The sequence below is a fragment of the Macrotis lagotis genome, chromosome 6, assembly GCF_037893015.1.
Source record: "Macrotis lagotis isolate mMagLag1 chromosome 6, bilby.v1.9.chrom.fasta, whole genome shotgun sequence".
Classification (NCBI taxonomy): Eukaryota; Metazoa; Chordata; class Mammalia; order Peramelemorphia; family Peramelidae; genus Macrotis; species Macrotis lagotis.
Window position 1 is genome coordinate 58,508,001 of NC_133663.1, and position 22,697 is coordinate 58,530,697.

The window sequence follows — 22,697 nt, forward strand, 5'->3', positions numbered from 1 at the left end:
AACTGATGTTCACCAAGCCCCACTCACATATCCACTTCTGCTACGTATACCCCAGAATTCCACAGCACTGAGGTGAATTTGGATGGGATTTATGCCCCAAGTCTCCACAGCTTCCAAGTAGGACCCTTTTTGAATGCCAATGAAGAAAATGTTTCCACATTGGCATCTGTGCAATGGGCACTTATGCTAACCCTTCCCAGTCCACTCAGATCATCCTAGTGCATCTAAGATGTCAAAATCCCTCTTTGCCAAGTAAGCCAGCCTTCCATGGGAAAGGGAATAACAAATCCAAATATCACTTACCTTTAGCTCCTTTTTCACCATCTAATCCAGGCAAACCTGGCAGACCTGGGGGTCCTGGAATATAAGTACATTGTGTACACAGCAGTCCTGTTTCTCCTAGAGTGAGAGGATGGATTATTCTATTAATCATGAACCCATGTGGTCTACCTTTTTATTTCCATGTAGACAGAAAATTTGTCTTTTGTTTGTTTTGCAAAACATTTAACGTGAAAATTACTGATAATTCCTTCCTTTTCTATCTGCCTGGGGTAGACAAGGAAATGAAGAAGAATAAGAACCTAATGCTAGTTTTCCTAAGTTTGGGCATTGAAAAGAGTTGGAAAATCTGCTTAACCCTTTAGTGTTTGTCATCTGGCCTAAGAAATAAAGTTAAGAGTCTATAAGGATTCTTGTGGGCATTATTTCAGTTTTCTAGTTACAGTTACACATAAAACTAATGAGACCGTTTTTAGGTTTTTTTGCAAGGCAATGAATGAGGTTAAGTGACTTGCCCAAGGTCATGCAGCTAGGTAATTGGTGTCTGAGGCCGGATTTGAACCTCCCAACTCCAGGGCTGGTGCTCTATTCACTGTGCCACCTAGCTGCCTGCAATAAGGCATTTTAAATTAATTTTTTTGGGGGGGATGCAATCAGGGTTAAGTGACTTGCCCGGGGTCTCACACAACTAATACTCTGAGGCCAGATTTGTGATCAGATTCAGCTCTGTCCAGCTCTATCTACTGTACCACCTAACAGCCCCAGCTAATTTATTTTTGAAAAAAAAAATCTTTAAAAGAATAAAGAGTTTAAAAACTTAATTCCTTAATTTTTGTGAATTGTTAACTTATGAGGTAAAATATAGATTATTTTAAAGCATGACATTATTGATAGGCTCACTAACCTTTGGGCCCATGGGGCCCAGGCATCCCTGGAGACCCCAAGTGACCTGGATCACCATGGTCTCCTGGAGGACCATCCTGAAAAGTTACTTTACCTGTTGAAAAAATTTGAAAGATAACTTTAAAGCTGTTGTATATTCTTGTAAACTATTTTCTACGAACCTCAGTTTTATACATTAAGTAACATGTATCTAACCCATAATTCTTTTATTTGAGAATGAAGTCACTCATGTATGTTGGTATGATGGAAATGAGTGAGTCATTTACTTTCCCAATTGCATAGTGGAAGAAGGGAAAGAAAACCAGTTTATTTGGAATATAGGAGACGTGAAAAGTAGTAAGGCAGAATGATAGGAAAAGTAAGACATGGAAGACATTAAATGTCTGACTGAAGAATTTGTATTCTATCCCAGAGATAACAGTCAACATTTATATAGCAATTAAGGAATTGCAGAGTATTTTATAAATATTATCTTATTTTAGAGATTTCTAATAACATATGAACTCATGAATCATTGGACAAGAACTTTACCTTTAGAATATCATCATTTAAATTAATGTTTGATGTTTGTACTTCATTCTCAAAGAGGACCATGATTTCAGGGGAGATGATTCCACGAAAATGAGATGATTCCAGAACCATCTGATACAGTTAAGTGACTGTTCCAGGGTCACAAAGATACTAAGTGTCTGAGACTGGATTTAAATTCAGGTTTTCCTGATTCCAGGATTCTGATCCTGAGCTCTATGCCATCAGCTTCATAACTCTACATTTGTAGATTGGGAATTGGAAATTGGAAATTATTTTCTGATTAGTTCAATGGTTCTTCCAAAATCTTTGTATTCTTATTGGTTCTGCAGGTCAAAAACTGCTCTGAGGTTGGTACATCATCCTGAAATTGATATAAACTATTAGAGTAGTAGAAAGAACCCTGGTCTGGTGAGGGATCAGGAAAGACCTAGTGATGACAGGGAAGTAAGTGACTTGCACCAGGTCATATGGATGATAGTTGAGAGAGCCAGAATTCAGACTCTGTTATTTATTGAGTTCATAGTATCATAGACAAAGAGATGGAAAGGACCTTTAAGGTCCAATCTCCTCATTTTACAGTTAAGAAAAATGAACTCCAAAAAAAGTAAATGACTTTTCCAGAATCACAGAATTAATGAGATTGTTGTACTAAGTTTAGGTTCTTGATATCATATATCCCTACTGATAAGTACAATACTTTGAGTGGCTTTGTCGGGATAATAATGATCTGATTATCCCTCTGAAAACACATCACTTAATCCTCCCCACTTCACCAATAAAGGATTTGGAATAGGAGCAAAAATGAGACTTCAAAATTCATGTTTTCAGAGCAGGATTACAATCCATTATCACTGCATGTATAAATCTGTTACAAGAACAAACTGCCAACAATTCAGGGGATATGGGAAGGAGACATTTTGACCTGGTGGTCCTGGAAGACCAGGTAATCCTTTGTAACCCGGTGTGCCTGGGAATCCAGGAAGGCCAGGAGCACCCATTATGTTCCTGCCAGGTGGTCCTCTCTCTCCTTTACTTCCTTTGATTCCTGGAGATCCTGGAGTACCTCTAAGACCTGGTCTTGATGCTCCTAAGTAGAAAAAAAAAAACAAAATATTTTAAGCTAGTAAAGTTATCTCCAAAAACATTTCAGGTAAATTATTTTTTGTTATTTTGTTCCTTCAAAATTCAGTCTTTGTCTAATTACCCCTGTTTTGTGTCCAAGAAAAGTCACTTCACTTATAATCCAGGACTTAAAAATTATTCATTAGCATTTTAAAGGCCCATGAAAATTCTAATGAATACTTTAATCCAAACTGATTGGCCAAAAAAGATTCATCATTCCACCATATTAGTTCCCATCATTCCTTTCATTTACATCTCAGATAATTAGAAAAGAGGTAGAAGAAATATCTTAGGTGAAGCCAGGAAATATCTAATGTCCCACAAAGACAGATATAACTTTAATGTAATCTGGTTTAATGTGAAGATTATGTTTTGTTTTGTTTTTGTAAGGCAATGGGGTTAAATGACTTGCCCAAGGTCACTTAGTTGGGTAATTATTATCAAGTGTCTGAGCCTGGATTTGAACTCAGATCCTCTGACTGTAGGGCTGATACTCTATCCACTGTACTACCTAGCTACCCCAACATTATGGGGTTTTTAAAAGCATTATTATTGTGTATATTTTTATTGAATATATTATATATACATACATGTATATTTAATGTATATGGATTAGATATATTACATATGTATATACATATATTATGTGTATTATATACACCTATATTACACATATATTATGCCTTTGTAAAATATTATTATTGCATATATTTTAAAAAATGCATACATACCAGGTCTACCAACATCTCCTGGTGGACCTCTGGGTCCTATGGACAGGATTAAACATTTTTTTAAAAGACATAAATGCCCAACCTCCCTCCCTCTTCCTCTCTTACCCCTCTCCCCCCAAAGGAAAGCATAGCATAATTAGGATTTAGAGCTATAAGAACTTTAGAGGCCATCCAGATCAATACCCTCATTTTATAAATGAGGAAACTAAGTCCCAGGGACATAAAATGACTTGCTGAAGGCTGAATAAGTGGGAAGCAACAGAACTGAGATGCAAACTAAGGTTTTCTAACTCAAATCCAGGGCTTATTTCCTATACTACATATAATTTAAATAACTTGAGAAGTTTTTAAATTTTTTTTATTTATTTAAGGCAATGGGATTAAAGTGACTTGCTCAAGGTCACATAGGTGACTATTAAGTATCTGAGGCTGGATTTGAACTCAGGTCCTTCTGAATCCAGGATCAGTGCTCTATCCACTGTACCACCCAACTGCCTCCTTTAATTGACAAAATTGTAAGACATTTTACTAAAATGACCAGAAACATCAATGGACACAAAATTTTAAAAATAATTTCACTATAATTTCTCTGTCCTGCATAATCTATTTTATATATAAATGATTATATACTCTAATTTCACTTTCAAATACAATTTTTCTTTCTCTTATCTATTATTTCCTTTGCCTTGTGGATTAAAAAATGCACTGTGTCAATGGATGCTTGGTCATTTGAGGTAGTCTTAAAGTTTAGTTCTTCTGGTTAATTACTCAAATATTTTTTGTGTCTTTTTTGTTTCTTACTCCCTTTTCTTTAACCACTATGAACTTCATGTAGGCAAGATTAAAGAGACTAAAAAAAGACTTGAACCCCACTAATATAGAGAGATAAATTTTGGGATAACTAGTCAGGGAATAAAATCCTTTCATGTGATAATTGTAAAGAATTGAAATATGTGTGAAGGGAACTTTACTGAACCATGAAGGACTATGGTAGCTGTGGTTACAAATTACAAGCTGTTAAGTGGGGCAGTGGATGTCTGTATTTCATCCATTCTTACAACAATCCTGTGAGGTAAACTTTGATATTGTAGACATGTTGGGACATAAAAGTGATAATGGAATTTTATCATCGTCATCATCTCTTGGAAGTGTCAAGTTTGAATATCCTTCTTTTTAAGTGGCAGACAACAGAACTCTTGGAATTTTTCAATAATGCATCAAAATGAATGGATCTGGCAGTGAGAGAATGCCTTAAGAAAATTCCTCTTACCATGTGGACCCTGTGCTCCTTTGGGTCCTGGAGGACCAGGAGCTCCATCATTGCCTTTCTCCAGGTATCCTTTGTAATATTCTGTCTTAAAATAGAAAGGCATGAAAAAGTTTAAAAAGAAAAGTTTTTCTAGAACCTCACTGAAAACTTTCAATGGACAACATAATGATGTCAAGTATTCATTCTAGTGTCTTTTGTGATCTTGATCAATGAAATTTTCAGAATTTGTCAGAAGTCATAGGTTATCTGAGACATACAAATTACATATGATCTTAATATATGCATGCGAGAATTTCACACTAGTTAACAGGTGAAATTTGGGGCCAAAGTGCCCTCTTGATATTAATAATTGTCCTTTATATCTATGTTATATATAATTAAGAATTCTATTTGCAAGTTGACATGAATATAGTCTTTCATGGGGTCAGCAGACTAATGCCTTCTTTTTTTTTTTTAAGGTTTTTTTGCAAGGCAAATGGGGTTAAGTGGCTTGTCCAAGGCCACACAGCTAGGTCATTATTAAGTGTCTGAGACCGGATTTGAACCCAGGTATTCCTGACTCCAAGGCCAGTGCTTTATCCACTGCGCCACCTAGCCACCCCAGACTAATGCCTTCTTGTCACAGATTTGTACTTCTAAGAAGAGAATTGGTGAAAATACAGCTCCGTTGTGGGATGACAATATTTCATGGCCACTCTCAAAATCACATTATTCCTTTTTGTGGTTGTTTTGGGGTCAGAACCATAATTAGGATGGGGTCAGCAGGGAATTGTCCCAGGATGCTCAAGCATCCAAGGGTTTATTGTCTCTTACACCTCTCCATCCTCCATTGGTCTCATACCATCACTCTTGCACCTATAGTGTGACTGCCTCTAACTCTGCCTTGCCTTGAATCCCCTGGGCATATCACAGTGTCTAACAAGGGAAGCAGATAATAAATGCTTACTGATTGCCTGCTCTCTCATTTGGCCCCAGGTAACTATTGAGTGCAACTACAATGGGCTGAACATGTTATTAGAATGCCAGATGTACACTTGTCAAAAAAACTATTTTATGGATAACTCACACAGGGCAAGTTCCCTCAAAGGAGTCAGGAGTGATACTGAGACACCTTGAAGGTCTCATTGAAGAACAGCTTGGGAGACACCGGCACAGGACTGCCCAGCATGGGGTGCCCTTATTGGTGAGGGTGCTGTACTGTATGAGGAAGGCAGAATGGAAGCAGTTCAAAGGAAATATGACATCCATAAGTTTAGAATAACCACCTCAAGTGTTCACATGGACTATTTGTGCCCAACCTGTGGTAGAGCATGCCAAGCTTGTATTGGTCTGATCGGCCATGCTAGGACACACTGTGATTTGTCTCAAACATGGTGATGTCATTCGGTCTTCTTCAATAACGAAGGACAAGAACCAACCAGCCAGTTATCAATGCTTTTTATGTTCAATGTTGTAGCTAATCTGGCATACCTTAGATAAATTCTGCCAACATCCCTTATCATCCTACCCCTTTTTTGTTTCTTCCCTCTCTATCTTCTACCTCCTCTGCCTAGGAGTTAGCGATTACAGACCATGGGCTGCCCAAGCTAGCTTTTGTATGAGCCACTTATAGTCTGGTATTTATATTAGCAGAGAGGAAACCTGTCACACAGTGCCTAGTCCTAACATCCATGAGCCCTAATCTCCACCCATCTGCTTAAATGTGATTCTTTAGCCTTCCCACCCCACAAGTGAACCTCTCCACATGATAGATTTCACCTTGCTTCCCCTCATCTCTTGCAGCAGCTTAAGGGATCTTTGGGTTTCTATGTCTTCCACCTTTGTGCTTTAGGGTCCCTAATGCTGAGATCTTTCACCAATGTTTCCACATCCCCTGATCTGCTTTTAATAGGAGCCATAATTTCTAGTTATAATATGGTATGCATGGCCAGTAATACTGTGGATGCAGAGCTGGTAAAGATCTGAGAGGAACTTGAGTACAACTCCTCCACTTTGAAGATAAGCTGGGCATGACACAGAGACTTAAGTAATGTCCATACTCAATACCTGAGGTGGGATTTGAATCCAGATCTTTGTAACTCCAAGTCCAATGCATTCTCTACTATACCACTGTGCCTTAATTAATGCTTTTTGATTAACTGATTGGTTATATAAAGAGAGGAAGTCCCTTAGTCTAAGGGTGTAAGTTGCTACTGTCTCTCTGAACATCAAGATGGGGATCAACTTTGTTCTTAGTAACAACAAAAACAGGATCTTCCTGGGATGTTTCAAAGGTAAATACTACACTGAGAATTTCTTTCTTTCTTTTTTAAAGAATTTTTTGCAAAGAAATGGGGTTAAGTGACTTGCCCAAGGTCACATGGCTAGGAAATTATTGAGTGTCTGAGGTTGTATTTGAACCCAGGTCCTCCTGATTCTAGGGTTAGTGCTCTATCCACTGCGCCACCTAGCTGCTCCCATACCGTGAATTTCTTAAACAGTTATCAGAATTTCTGAGTCAGAGCTCAGTGTCTTGAGGTGATCAGTTCTACATGCTATCAAACAACTTCATTCAAACTTACTGGACCATGAAATCCTGGTAAGCCCACATCTCCTTTAAATCCCTGTATTAAAAAAAATTGATGTAATTATCAACTAAACCAATGAATGCTAGTGACATAATTAGAATATTCAAAGTGCAATGCCCTACTTCCTCAAAAAAAAAATAATAGTCTTTGTTAGTTAAGTTTTCTTTGGATGTTGCACAGAGTTTAAACCCAAAGGTTAAATTGTTCCAGGAAACTGGAAACCCCAATAAGACATGATAATTGTATCTTGTGCCCAGTTTCCCCAAATCTGATTAAATTAAAAGAGGATAAAGTCACAGGATACTAAGGAGAGGATTACCTTAACACCAGTTTCACCAGTTAATCCAGGGAAACCCTTTTCACCCTTAGTTCCCTAAGGGAAAGAATAGAAGAAAATTTAAAGAAGTTCACCAGTTTCTCCTATATCCAGTGTAAACATTTTAAAATGCTGTTGGTTAAAAAAAATTAAAATGCATTCATGTTAGATTGCACAGAAGGATGACTTCAAAATAAGACTGTCATAGATGCTTAATCAGCATTTGTTGAATTGAATTGATTGCCAGGAATAGTTTTTTTCATGATAAACTTTATTATTGATTTATGGAGTACAGGAAGGTTCTCAAATATCAGCAAAGAGAACATTAAGTTTGGAAATTCCTTCCAATGTGGCTAATAACCCACTCTTGACTTAGTAGATTCAATTAAATTCAGCAAGCATTAAGCCCTGGCTGTGTATTTAATGCTGTTCTAAGTTCTGAGGATACAAAAAGTAAACAGAGGAAAGGTCCTTGTCTTCTGAAACACTGAGAAGGGAAGTGACTTGCTCATGGTCACACAGCTAATTTCAGAGGTGGAATCTGGGTGAATTCAGATCTTCCTGACACCAAGTCCAGTGATCTAACCACTAGATTACTCCATTTCTCTATAGTAAAAAATAGCACAAATATAGCATTTTAAAGTTTTCAAAGTGTTTCTGCTCATTATTTTATGTAAACCTTGCAATAACCCTGGAGGTGGGTACCACCAATGGTATTGTGCCCATTTTCCAGGTAAAGAGGCATACTTAGAGCTGAAGTAATTTGCCCATAGTCCCCTAAATGTCCAAAGTAGGAGGCAGAGCCCAATCTCCCTGTCTCTAGACTCATCACTCTTATTTCCTACACCAGAGTACACTGTAAATTTAGAATTTTCAGACAAAGCAAAACAGGTCATAATTGAGGTAAAGGCTTCTTGTGGAAGACACAGAAACTTTAACCATGAGGGAATAATGAAAAATAAAATACTTACTGGAAGTCCAGGGAAACCAGGGGCGCCATCCTTCCCAGGTTTTCCCTAAATTAAAAAAAGTGAAAACATCCAAATACTTTTTCCATAAAAGCAGAAAATGTGACATATGATTTCTCTTTGCTGTTTCCCTTATAGTCAATAGCTAGAAGTTTAAAAGAAGACATTCTCCTCCTACACCAAGGTCAGTTTCTAAAAGAAAAGCTTTTCCTATTAAGAGGCTTCATTGTTTTCTTGCTCCCAAGAAAGGTGTGAGTCTGCATCTGAGCTAGGTCTCCTCAATTTACTTTATTTTTTTTTAATTTAAATGTTATGAACTCTGAGAACAACAGACTTTTATCTCTATGTGAATGAATTGAAATCCATTTCAATATCACATATAAGTGACTGATAAGAGTTGAGGATTTAGCGTATTCCATTTCTCCTACAATCCAATAGTTCAGTTTGCCCCATAAATAGATTGCAAATATATAAAGCTAATGATTACTTTTATGATCTTTTACTGTGTAAAAGCATTTTATGATAAAATCTTATGCCTAGTTTCTAATATGTTTATAAATTATATGTTTATATACACATATTCACATAGGTAGATACATGTGTGTATACAAGTAATAAGCATAAGCACGCAGTTACATGTGTGTATGCATATATGTATAGATATATTTATTATATGCACATGCATGCATGTGTGCATGTGTATAGAGTTGGTTTTTCAAAGTAGAATCCAAAATTGCTCTAGCACCTATTCACACATTCCATTAGGGAAAGAGCATCACTTACCTGAGGACCAGGGTCTCCAGGAACACCTTTTTCAGATCCATAAGATTCTCCAGGTAGCCCCTGTATTGGAGAAATACAAGGTTTATATATTCTTTTGTAAGGATAGGGTTTCTCAGCCACTACAACCAGCATATATATATATACACACACACATACACACACACACACACACACAATGAAGTTTTCAATGGGTAAAACCCTTTGATCTATTTAAGTAGCGTGAATCAGTTTGATCTGGTTAAGAAAGAAAGTAGTTTGATTGGCTCAGACCAATCACCTATGGACTTTGCACCTATGTTTAAGATAGCATTTCTCATCAATGAAATTAGTCCAGAAGGGTCCAACCCAGAGGTAGAAGATTTCAGTTTAATGTTGATGATAGTAATCTCAAAAAAGCCCCTGAGAGGGTATTGTTCTTGGTGGGAAGAGCATGGGGAAGTCTAAAGCTAATGTTCTCTCTACTCTTTTTATTCCCTTCAATTGACTACATCATGGGGGAGAATAGAGCAATAGAGAGAGATGAGTCAACCATTAAGGACAACATGGACTAAAAAGTGGTGCAGGAATATAGCCACCCAAGTAAGGAGAAACTTCAGGAAATATGATACTTCCTTGTGATAAAAAGAATTCTGGTTGCTGAAAAGGGAAAGTCCTTGGACCTCAAAGAAGACCTACATATAAAGGGAACTTCTTGAGGACTCCAAAAAAGGAGAAAAGGACTTCCAGCCCTAAGACATGCTATAGGTCTTTCCTAAACATTTACCTCACTATCTTTGTGATTTACATTTAAGCTCACTTTTTCCAGTCATCACATTTGGCAGAAGACTGTGTACTGGTTGGGGAGAGGAGGGGAGCATTATATATCAACTGTTTTTATTATATCACTTTAATAGATTCCTTTTTTTAAAAGCTCTAATAGGGGTTTATGAGCAACAGTATTAGAAATCTCAGGGCTAAATCTAGAGATATGATGGAACTCAGTGCCATCTAAAGACTGATCTTGCTAAGTGAGAGTTGGGGAAGTAGTTCAGAGAGGAGGCTATATCTCTTTTCCCATTCTGATTGATTTTATTTACTTACTGCCTTTATATTTAGAGGATCATAGAGCTAGAAGGGCCCATAAATAGTCAACGTTCTGGTGATGATCTGGCTCCAGATTGAACAACCACCACCAGCACTCTGCTGTTGCAGCCTCTATCTCTAAAGGTACCTCTATATTTATGTATGCGCAGTCATGCTTATTTTTGTCTCACCAATTGGAATATGAATTTCTCAAAAACAGGGAATGTCTCAACTTTTTCTTTGTATGCTCAGGTCTTAAAGCAATGCCCTTATTGAATGTTGTTGATTCATTGGTTGGAAGTACAAGTTTTTTAAAAACACACAGAAGAGGAAAAAGGAGAGGTGACATTGTATTTTCCTAGTGGGGGACACTGGACAAATAATTTGACCTCCTTGTCTTCAGTTTCCTCATCTGTAACATGAGGGTGTTGAACTAAATCTGGAATTCCAGACCAATTTATTGATTATGCAGCCTTAATGTACCATATGGAATAAAGATTAACATATAATCTATGATAGAACATTGGAGAAAAGAACTGGTTGTTAAGCCAAAGATTAGAAATAATCCAAGATCAGTATCATATGGACTTATGTGTGGAAAGAGAGAATAGCATAAAAAGATGAAATGGAAGAATGAAAAGGTAGGGAAGTATAATGGTTTGTGTCCACAGGCTCTAGTACATAGGACATATGATATATGATGACTTGCAATTCTTACTACTATCTTACCATCAAGGTTAAATGTCTTACCAAATTGTTCATGTTCATGAAAAATTATTTATTATCTGCCTTTATTATTATAATTAATTATTATGTTATATTGATCTCTAAAATAACATTTATCTCTAAAATAATAAAGGTAAATATTATTAAAGTTAATATTGTGATATAAACTTTATTATAGATTAATATAATATAGGGTTTTTTGTTAATATTAGGGATCAAATAAAATTATGAGTCAGTATTTTATGTTATATCAGGGGTTTAAAATTTCTCACCCATAAACATGCAGTAAAATATTATGTTACATGTTCCAGAAGTAATGTTTGTTGATAACTTGCCTTTGGTCCTGGGGGCCCTGGTTCACCCACTGATCCTTTGTCTCCTTTATCCCCTTTGTAGTCCTATCAAATAAAATATTCAGAGTGTTTTTTATACTCATCAAGTGATGTTATAATTAATTAGACATTTAAAGTTGCAAGGAATCTGGTTCTCTAATGTTCCTCATTATAAGAAAACCCATTATAAGGAAAACTGTTACATTAGCTAGTGATTATTAACATACATAAGAAATCTACATTTTTAGAAAGGATTCATTTTAAGTTTTCTTCAACAATAAGTTATTCTAGAGAACATAAAATCAAATTCAATTAATTTTTAAAAATAGATTGAATGGCAGCTAGGTGGCACAGTAGATAGAGCACTGGCCCTGGATTCAGGAGGACCTGAGTTCAAATCTGACCCCAGACATTTAATAATTACCTAGCTGTGAGACCTTGGACAAATCACTTAACCCTATTGCCTTGCAAAAAAAAGAAAATAGATTGAAAACAACTTTTCAGGAGCATCCCCTATTTTATGTGAAGTTAGGTGTTCATGTGAAAAAAATGGACCAAACTACTAATAATCAGAGAAATGCAAATTAAAGCAACACCACAGTTCCATATCATACCCATCGTATCTGATGTTTGAAAAAAAAAGAAAAATGACAAGTATTGGAAGGTCTGTGGGAAAATGCATTAAATGCTCTGAGTTGGTATACAATTCTGGAAAGCAATTAGGAATAATATCCCCAAAGTTACTAAACTATTTCATTACTAGATCTTTATTCACAAAAAGATCAAAAAAGAGGAAAAGAACCAATATGAATAAAAATAATTGAGAAGCTCTTTTTGTGGGGTCACAAAACTGGAAACAAAGTAAATATCCATTGATTGGGGAACAGAAGAACAAATTAATTGCTCAAATTTTTTTAAATTTATTTTTTATTCTCATTTTGTACAAATGTTTTTTTTTTACATTAATAAAATATCCTTGTTTACAAGTAAACAAAATACACTTCCCCCCATGAATGTAGATAGACTTGCTTGGGCAAAAAAAGTAAAGGGGAGAGAAAAAAATTAAAATTAAAAAAATAATAGTAATAATTGTAGGTATGGCCAGGTGGCACAATGGACGAAACACCAACCCTGGAGCCACAAGCACCCAAGTCCATATCCAGCCTCGTAAACCCAACAATCACACAGCCGTGTGACATGCAAGCCACCGGATCCCCATTGCCCTGCAAAAACCAAAAAGAAGGGAAAAAAAAGACCCAAAATAGAATGAAATAGTAATAATAATAGGGGTGGCTGGGTGGCAGACAGAGCATTGGCCCTTGAGTCAGGAGCACCTGGGCCCGAATCCGGCCCCAGACACCCAAAGATCACCCTGCTATGTGGCCCCAGGCAGGCTATCCAGCCTCACTTGCCCTGTACCCTCCCCCCAAATAATAACAAAAAATGTGCTTCACTCTTTGTTCCAACACCAACAACTCTGTCATGGGTGGATCACATTCTTTATGATAAGTCCATCACAAAAGTTACTTCCATATTTTTCTAACATTGTCATTGCTGATCGCAACTCCCTCCTTTCTTATTTCTCCACTACCATGTACTATATTTTCTCTCTCCTTTCACTCTGACTCTGCTGTAGGGTCGCTGAATGGCACAGCAGACAGATCCCTGGTCCTGGGGCCAAGAAGCCCTGAGCCCCCATACCACCCCTTAGGCCCAGAATCCACCTGGCCCCATGGTCCTGGACAGGCCTTCCAATACCAGCCCCTTGCAAGAAGTAAAAAAGAAAATGTGTTATATCTGACCATTGTCCCCCCATGGTCCATCCTCTCCTCCTTTATTCACATCCCCACCCCTTCGCCCTGCTCCCCCCTCCTTCTTACTCCAAGTTGTCTATACCCCATTGAGTATATTTGCTGTTTCCTCTCCTAGCCACCTCTGATGAGAGCAAAGGTTCCCTCATTCCCCCTTGCCTCCCCACTTCCATATCATTGCAATAGCTCATTGTAATAAAAAAAATCTTATTATGTGAAATATCTTGTACTATTCCCCCTCTCCTTTTTCTTTCTCCCATTCCATTTCCCTTTTTTTCCTATTGACTCCATTTTTACACCATATTTTATCTTCGAATTCTGCTTTCTCCTGTGCTTCAACTATAAAAGCTCCCTCTACCTGCTCTATTAACTGAGATGGTTCATATGAATATTATCAGTATCATTTTTCTATATATGCAGTTCATCCTCATCAAGTCCCTCATATTCCCCCCCCTCCTCCAATTTCCATGCTTCACCTGAGTCCTGTATCTGAAGATCAAACCTTCTGTTCGGCTCTGGCCATTGCAAAAGGAACATTTGAAATTCCCCTGGTTCATTGAAAATCCATCTTTTTCCTTGGAAGAGGACATTCAGCCTTGCTGGGTAGTTCATTCTTGGCTGCATTCTAAACTCTTTTGCCTTCTGGCATATTATATTCCAAGCCCTACTAGCTTCCAATGTAGTTGCTGCTAAGTCCTGTGTGATCCTGACTGCAGCTCCACGATATTTGAACTGTGTCCTTCTGGCTGCTTGTAATATTTTCTCTTTGACTTGGGAGTTCTGGAATTTGGCTATAATATTCCTGGGGGTTGGTTTTTTGGGATCTCTTTCTCCAGGGGATCGGTGGATTCTCTCCATTTCTATTTTGCCCTCTGCTTCTACAATATCAGGGCAATTTTCCTGTAGTAATTCTTTGAAAATGATGTCAAGGTTCTTTTCCTGATCATGACTTTCAGGTATTCCAATAATTTTTAAATTACCTTTCCTAAGTCTGTTTTCCATATCAGTTGTTTTTTCAATGAGATATTTCACATTTTCTTCTAATTTTTCATTATTTTGGTTTTGAAGTATTGTTTCCTGATTTCTGGTAAATTCATCAATCTCCCTGAATTCTATTCTTTGTCTGAAGGATTTGTTCTCCTCAGAGTGTTTTCTTATCTCTTTTTCCATCTGGCATTCTTCTCCTCAACTTTTTGAACTGTTTTATCCATTTGAACTAAGCTGTTTTTTAGCATGCTATTTTCTTCAGCATTTTTTTGGATTTCCTTGACTAAGCTGCTGACTTCATTTTCATGTTTTTCCTGCATCTCTCTCCTTTCTTTTCCCAGTTTTTCTTCCAACTCCCTCATTTGATTTTCAAAGTCTTTTTTGAGCTCTGTCATAGCCTGAGCCCAATTTCTGTTTTTCTTGGTCTTTAGGTGCAGGAGCTTGTGCTTCCTCATCTTCAGACTGAGTATTTTGATCCTTCTTGGGCTCATTTGCAAAATATTTCTCAATAGTCTTCCTTTTGTTTCTCTGCTTGCTCATTTTCCCAGCCTGGGCCTGGTTTTGGGGTGCTTCCTGAGCTTTTGGGACACTCCCACAAGGGTCTCAGTGTGTGAGGCTCTGTCCTCCCTCCTGATCTGTGAATGACCATAAGCGCCCCGCTCTGCCACGGGGCTGAGGTGGGGGGGGGCCCTGCTGTTCTATGGGGGTCTTAGACTGGGATCAGGATCTGAATGTGGTCAGAGCCCCAGAGTCCTGTTCCAGGGGCAGAGGACAGAGCTCCGCAGTCTCTCTCTCTCTTCACTCCCCTCCCTCAGCTCAATGGGCTCATGCCCTGGGGGCTCCTGCTTAGGGCTCCTCCTGCTTCTGTTCCTGGATCTGGGCTGCAGAAAGACCAAGCTTCTGGCTGTGTGCCCTGAGGGCTGGGCTCCACGTGCTCGCTCTGGCAGAGGTCCCCTGCTGTTCCCCCACTTTGTGCTTGGTGCTCCCCGGGGTGCAGCTCAGGAGACTCCCCTGCTGTGAGCCTCGGCTCCCAGCGCCCTGGGGCTGCCTCCGGGAGGCTGAAGTTCTTTGGCTCTGGTGGGCCACCCCTCTGGTGGGCTGCCCCTCTGCCCCCCGGGAGCAGAGCCTTTCTGCTCTTTTCCAGGTTACCTTGAGTAGGAGAACTGCCTCACTGGGTCCCTTTGTGGGTTCTGTCTCTCGATAGTTTAATTAGAGTCCTTAGCTGATGAATTTTTATCAGAGAGCGCCTAAGACTCGATCCCTTCATGTCGCCATCTTGGCTCTGCCTCCCCCATGTCCTAGCTCAAATTTATATAGATTTCAAGGTTTGCAAAACATTTCATATATATATAATCTCATTTGATAATCTTATTTCAAAGGAAACCTGAATTCTTTCATAATTTTTCATATTTTTCTTATTGTTGAATGTCAAAATGTTATTTCCTAATTGTCTGTTTGGTAAGTTTGAATTTTTAATCATCAGCTTGCTATTTAGTTTGGTTTGAGGCAGATCTGTCCTGAGTAAATTTAAGAAAAAAGACCCTTTGTACCCCTTGGTTTGCAAAAGCTGTATTGGATGTAGAATTTATTTTAATTATTGACAAAAATGAAATAACTCTTTCAAAATTGAAAAACTAAACTACATTTGTGAAGAGCAAAATTCCTGAAGTCTATTCTTGTGACAAACTCTGACCTTTGTCTGTCTGACAACTGCAAAAAGAGATGCAAAACTTAGGGCACTATGAGCAGAAATCTGGGGACTTAATATAACCTGCCACCAGAACATTGCTGTCATAGTTATCATCCCCACCCTCACCACATAAATCTCTCTGCTCTTCCCTAGTCTTCCATTCCTGAACTGTGAATCATGGGCAGATGAAGGGACAAGGCCAGTGAGCTGGATTAAGGGAAATTTGGATTGGGTGTGGGTGCCGATTTATCATCCCTTCCCTTTCCAAGGGGTATTGAATGTAGGCATAGCAGGCCCCAGATCTAGAAGAAGGTAAATCTCAAATACTGTTGGAGCATTACCGTTAGGTTTTCTGGTCCAGTCAATGTCACAATAACGGCTCCTGGTGGTCCAGGGGGTCCTGTTAACCCTTTTGTACCCTAAAAGGACAAACAAATAAATGACAGGAACAAAACAACTAGATTCCTTAGATGAACTATCATAGAAGAAAGCCACTTCTCTATCTGCGCACTTACTTCCCATGTTAAGATTAACCAAAAAGTGACCTGAGACATGTCAAGTAAATTTACTATAAATGTCATTTTTCTAACAACCGTGAATTTTTACACAACAGTTCTTAAGTTATTTTCCCAAATATATAGAAATAGCATTTTTAATTACCCGATCTCCCTTTTCTCCGATGCCTTTAACACCCATGTGACCCTATGGAAAAATAAAAAGATTATTAAAAGTCTTTATATATGAAAAAATTTACATTTCATTTATTTAATCTTTTGCACTGAATGTTCATATTTGAACTTGAATTTTAGACTGATAAAAGATTTTTTTCAGACAATACTTGAGAGGAAAATGGTCTTAGTCTAAAGACACAGAAATGAAATAGAGAGGGATTTAAGCAATTTATTTCATGACACAGCTGACCTAGGAGACAGAACTACAGTGAAAAGAACACTGGAGGTGGAGGGAGTTAGGATACCTGGTCCCTTAGTCCACCACTTAGTTGGATTTGTGAGTTGGAACACGCATGACATCTTCCATTCTTTGTGCTGTCAGAGAGACTGGGTTTGGATTTCAAAAGTCCTTGACCATTACATTGTCTTTGAAATTCCTATCTGGTACCATTTAATTTCACATTAGACCAAAGTTTATGAAGGGTCAGGGGCTCTTAATAACAAATGATTACGTTTCACCATAGAACTATAGAAAGGAACAAAATTAATGAATGTGAGAATGGCTATTCTCTATTTACCGTCATGATCATAGTGGCATAGGGTGTCCAACCTAAAGGAAGTTAAGAGATCATCTAGTCTATCACTATTGTTTTACAAAAGAAGAAATTCAGGCCCAGCAAGAGGACATGATTTGTCCAAAGTCACATAGATAATAAAAAGCAAAGTCAGAATTCAAACTCAGGTCCACTGACTCTAAATTTAGTGTTCTTTCAGAAGAATAACTAGAAATTTTGGTATCTAGTGCAAGCAGTCCTAAATGCTTTAGAAAATCAATTTACTATCTCATGATGTGAAACTTGTTCATGGCACTGAACCTGTGAATTCATTGGTATATTGATTGTTCATTAAAGGAGCTCCCAGGTGAAAAATTCTCTATGCTAGCACAGCTCAAAGTCTGCTCCAATTATTGGGAGGATAAGTGCTTCCCCCAGGATCAGAATCTGTCAAAGACTTGACTTGAACCCCAATCTTCCTGACATGGAGGCATATTCTCTCTCTTTTTTTTTGTTCTTTGTGGGGCAATGGGATTAAATGACTTGCCCAAGGTCACACAGTTAGTAGGAATCAAGTATCAGAGGCCACATTTGAACTCAGATCCTTCTGACTCCAGGACTGCTGTTCTATCCAATGCACCACTTAACTACCCCTATGCTCCCTATTCACTACACCAATACTTTCAAATTCAGGAAACTCATTATGACTCCAAAATGCTGAGAAGATGCAGATACGCAATGAGAGAGGAAGCTGTTCTTTAGGATTTCTCTTAAGGATCCACAAATTGGGACATCCATTACTTCTGATGTTAACTGATCATACTTGCTAAATAGGTGCTAGGCTTGTTTCTCTGATGATGCTGAAGATGCTCAGTGTTAGTGCTTTCTAAATTCTGATGCCCTTGGGGCAAAGTCCCAGATGCCCTGGCCTAGTTGTAGCTGTATTCTTTCAGTAAGGTGAAAATAAAGATTCCATAAAAACAAAGGGAGAACAAGAGTTTTGGAGAAAATGTTAATAATGCAAATTAAATTTAAAGATGTGTGCGCGTGCACACACACATACACACACACACACACACACACACACACACACACACAGAAAAGATGAAACTAGTCTTTCTTTGGCAGTAGCATAGTGTTCAAATCTATTAGCTGATACGAAATACAGTACAGTGGTTTTTCCAGAAAATGTCTAGGTCAGGTTGCTGATGCCCAACTCTTTCCTGATGAGAAACTATATTTGATTTCCTCCAAAACTTGATAGGTGATTTGCGTTGGGGGAAACCCTCCCAGTCCCTCTTCTTCCTTCCTGGAAATTCCTTTGAAGCTCCAGGAGAGGGCACCTAACTTGTGGATTGAGGATCAATGAGGATTGACTCTGAGATTTACTAGGTAATTCAAATCCCCTAGCTAGGGATCTCTGATGTAAGCTATTCCACCTGTGAATTTTGATCTACCTTTGGTCCTGGAGGTCCCATCTCTCCTGGAAAACCCTGGAAGATAATGAATGATAAATAAATTAAAATTAAAAAATGGAAAAAAATTTTGCTAATGTTGCTAAGGAATATTTTGTCAATAGAAGAACAACTTATTCAGGCAGACACAAATTATCTGTATCCACAAGTTCTCAAATTAATACCCATAATCATCTTTAATATGATATTATAAGTGTGTCTGTAATTCATATATGTGCATATATGCAAGTATGCATACATGTATTTTGTGTATACAATATATGTATGTATATATCACATATAGATGTGTGATATATATATAAATATATATATATATATATATATATATATATATATATATATATCTTACTCACCAAGAATCCTGGGGGTCCTTGTGGTCCAACTGGTCCAGGAAACCCTGGGGGGCCAGGCAAACCCTTTTAAAAAGCATGAATAAGAATAAATTCTCACCTAGTTATTATAAAGAGAAGCACTAATTTCACAAATTAATTTATTGCAATATTTTAAAGAATACATCATATCTAATAGATCATCCCACCCAAATAGAGACTCTTTAACCATGTGAAATAGATTATCAGTAACCCAGAATGAAGGGGAATGTCTACAGATATATAGATAGATTCCTTTGTGTTTTATTAACCACATTGCATCTATATAGTCTCACTTTACCCCTCTTTATGGTCTAATTTTTAGGATATCATATTGCATTCCCCCATTCTTCATAGCCTTCTTGCTTCTTATCATTCATCTCTTGAATCTGTCAACACAGAAGAGCAAGAATGTCCTCAAGTGTTGTATGTCGGATCTCATCGGTTGAATGGAATCAATTTAAAACTCCTAATCATCAATTCAAGGCCATCTGCCATTCGGCACTGTCTTTCATCTGGAATTTAGATAACCCATCTTATACACAATTATACCTCCATCTCACATAGGTAAACTACTTGTTTCAACAGGTTCCGCAGCCTTTGCTTATGTCATTACCTGAAATGGGGCTTTTTTCCTTTTATTCTTCCTTCATAATGCTGCTCAAGTCTCACATTTTACACAAAGCCCACCGAGTTCCCATCAATTAATTTTTTCTAGCCACTCCCTATCAGTCTCTATATAGTTGTAGAATTATAGAACAAGATAAGGTATTCTCTGCTAATCATAGCAGTAAGACTGGTTGCAATTCTTTTATCTCTGGAGAAAATTAGTCTAACTAGAGAGAACAGTTGATCCTAGTGAGTCTTTGGTATTTAGGGAAGGGCACAACTATAACTCTGGAGGTAATTCAGGTAGACTTCTCTTATGTAAGGATTCTATGAACTCACCACTGTGCTGATATATTGAGAAGACAAAATGGTATGTCTATCTTCTCCCAACTAGGTGTTTTGAAGACTGTGGTTGGTAACCAGTACTGGTTAGGGTGGAGAGGAGTTAAGCAATTCATTAGTTTGTGATGATACAGGAATTAATTAATATACATCCTAGGCTGAATATCTGCAGAGACCATTGATCTACAGTTCTGCCTCAATCCATTAGGGATCTATTTACATGACTTAAGTGTCATATAATGCTATGGATGTGATGATATTGGTTTAGGGAACTCCCTGGATGAGGACATTCCCTCTACCAATGTAGGTCAGCACCTTCTCTCACTTAATAATCTCAGATGGGGGTTCCTAAATGGAGATTTATGAACTTATTTTAAAAGTTATTTTGTGTATGTATATAAAATTATGATTCTGAGAATGGATCTGTATCCTTTACCCCAACTGCCAAAGAGGTTTCATGACACTACAAAAGTTGCAAAATTGAAATTCTTAAAATGAGCATCTGACCATGGCATTTCTCTTCTCAAGAAGCTCAAGTGACTATGTGGCAAAATCTGTTTAATATTTAGTCTTTTATGATCTGGCTCCCTGATGATCTCATCTGACATCAGTCCTCCTGACGCTCTCTGTATTCCAGTCAAATTGGCTTACTTTTCCTTCTTTGTAGGTGATATTCTATCTTTGCTCCCCTCCTTCATTTTCACCCTGGAGAATCCCTAGCTCCATTGAAAACACAGTTTAGGAGCTAGCTCCCTCAGGAGGTCTTTCCAGATCATCACAGTTTTTAATGCTTTCTCTCTCTCTCTCTCTCTCTCTCTCTCTCTCTCTCTCTCTCTCATCTATCTGTCTGTGTCTATCATCTATCATCTCTCTATCATGTATCTTGTTTTATATATACACACACACATACAATGTATTTATACATATGTGTAGACGTGACATACACATGCTTATTTGTGTATATGTGACTTTTCCCTTGTAGAGTGTAAGCTTCTTGTGGGTAAGAACTATTTTATTTTTGGTTTTGGGTACCCAGTGCCTAGCAAATGTATGGTATGGAGTAAGTTTTCATTAAATGTATGTTGAGTTTTATTGAATCAACTACTAGCCTGTTACAAAATTTTTAAATGATTCTTAAGAAGAGAGAATTTCATGTGCAAGGTACATTGGTGAATATGAATTAACGAATCAATGTTGAATGAAATATGTTTTTAATGAAATAAAAAGTATTTGTTATATTAGCATTGCAGAAGGCAACAAAAATGAGTCTGCTCTCTGCCTAAAATTCTCTGTACCTGATGTCCTGGGATTCCTGGTAACCCAGGGTCACCTCGTCCACCATTTCCAATACCTTCTATCCAAGGCGGGGCTCCCTTGAAAATGAGGGAAATCCATTAAATCCAATGAAATTTAATATTTTTATAACTCATTATTTTTTATTCAGTCATACTGTTCCAAATATAAGAACATTTCATTGTAGGGATACTGGTGAATAATAGTAGTAATCATGACAGATGACATAGATCCTGCTTCATGTATACTATTTAAGTCAAGTCTCTTAATCTCTCTGATTCATTTTCCTAGTCTTAAAAATAAGACTAATAGTACCTTACCCCAATATGAGTATCAAATGTGATATTTATGTTGATACAGAGAGATGCACATATACCCATACATGTTTATATATCACTCTGAAAACCTTAAAGTGCTATATTAATTCTAGCTATCATCTTTTTCATCGTCATCGTCATCACCATCATCATCAATGTGGTCATCATCATCATCATTTGTATTATCTCAAAGGTCTCAATGTTGTTTTAAACTTTACTGGTTTTGGGAACATCCTAGATCCTGTCTTAGAGTTTCCAAAGGACTATACCCATACTCACAAAATGAAGTAGGTAATGCAAGCATAAACACAATTATCTACATTAAAATAAATCCAAAGCCATTGTAAGTAGCTGATTTTCTTTACAGATAGCAATGAACTTATCTAGCATTTTATTTTTGAATTGTTTTACCTTCCTTTAGGTACTGTGGTTTTACTGGTGGGGAAGTGAAGAAAGAGCTTAAATAGGTCTGTAAGGTTATACATTTAATGATAGAGTTCAACCTAGATTTTAAGGGGTCATGGGATTGAAAGAAGCTGATGATAGAGAAAAATCCCAAGTCAGGAAATTAAAGTTAGGGTTGGGCTGTCTATGCAGGAGAAGCTATGAGGAAGCAGGAACAAATTGAAAAGAAAGGCTGGTCTCCTGATTGTGAGGATTTCTGTGTAGCTGTGATCCAAAGCCCTGAGAAGAGTCAGAGGAACTGGTTGTCACTCAGATAATTCATATTTGAGAACATCTAAAACAGAATGAGGAAGTCATACTTCAAGGAGCACTAGAAACTCAACTGCCCAATTCAACTTGATTGCCCAATATTTTCAGTCTTTTTATTGTAGTGTCTTTCCTTGCCCTGTCTTTGGTTGGTGCCAATATGCTTGAATGTCATAGACAGGGTCCAGTATGGCTCCTTCTGACCCAGCCACACCTGTCACTTGTACTTTATGCACCTGGCCATCAGCTCAGTGCTTTTTCTATTGGATTATTCTACCT

The 22,697-nt window shown here is 37.6% G+C and overlaps 1 protein-coding gene across 1 annotated transcript in view; it reads right to left on the reverse strand.

Moving 5' to 3' along the window:
* Positions 1 to 22,697, reverse strand: part of COL4A3 (collagen type IV alpha 3 chain) — a 179,239-nt gene that overhangs the window by 74,197 nt on the left and 82,345 nt on the right. Inside the window, exons 9-23 of the mRNA XM_074191247.1 lie at positions 21,393 to 21,470; positions 19,132 to 19,194; positions 18,761 to 18,796; positions 16,739 to 16,780; positions 16,420 to 16,497; positions 11,594 to 11,656; positions 9,471 to 9,530; positions 8,691 to 8,735; positions 7,723 to 7,776; positions 7,398 to 7,439; positions 4,837 to 4,921; positions 3,567 to 3,602; positions 2,636 to 2,800; positions 1,184 to 1,276; positions 304 to 399 (exon numbers count right to left, since the gene is read on the reverse strand). Coding sequence (XP_074047348.1) covers positions 304 to 399; positions 1,184 to 1,276; positions 2,636 to 2,800; positions 3,567 to 3,602; positions 4,837 to 4,921; positions 7,398 to 7,439; positions 7,723 to 7,776; positions 8,691 to 8,735; positions 9,471 to 9,530; positions 11,594 to 11,656; positions 16,420 to 16,497; positions 16,739 to 16,780; positions 18,761 to 18,796; positions 19,132 to 19,194; positions 21,393 to 21,470 — 1,036 coding nt within the window. The remainder of the gene's footprint in view (positions 1 to 303; positions 400 to 1,183; positions 1,277 to 2,635; positions 2,801 to 3,566; positions 3,603 to 4,836; positions 4,922 to 7,397; positions 7,440 to 7,722; positions 7,777 to 8,690; positions 8,736 to 9,470; positions 9,531 to 11,593; positions 11,657 to 16,419; positions 16,498 to 16,738; positions 16,781 to 18,760; positions 18,797 to 19,131; positions 19,195 to 21,392; positions 21,471 to 22,697) is intronic.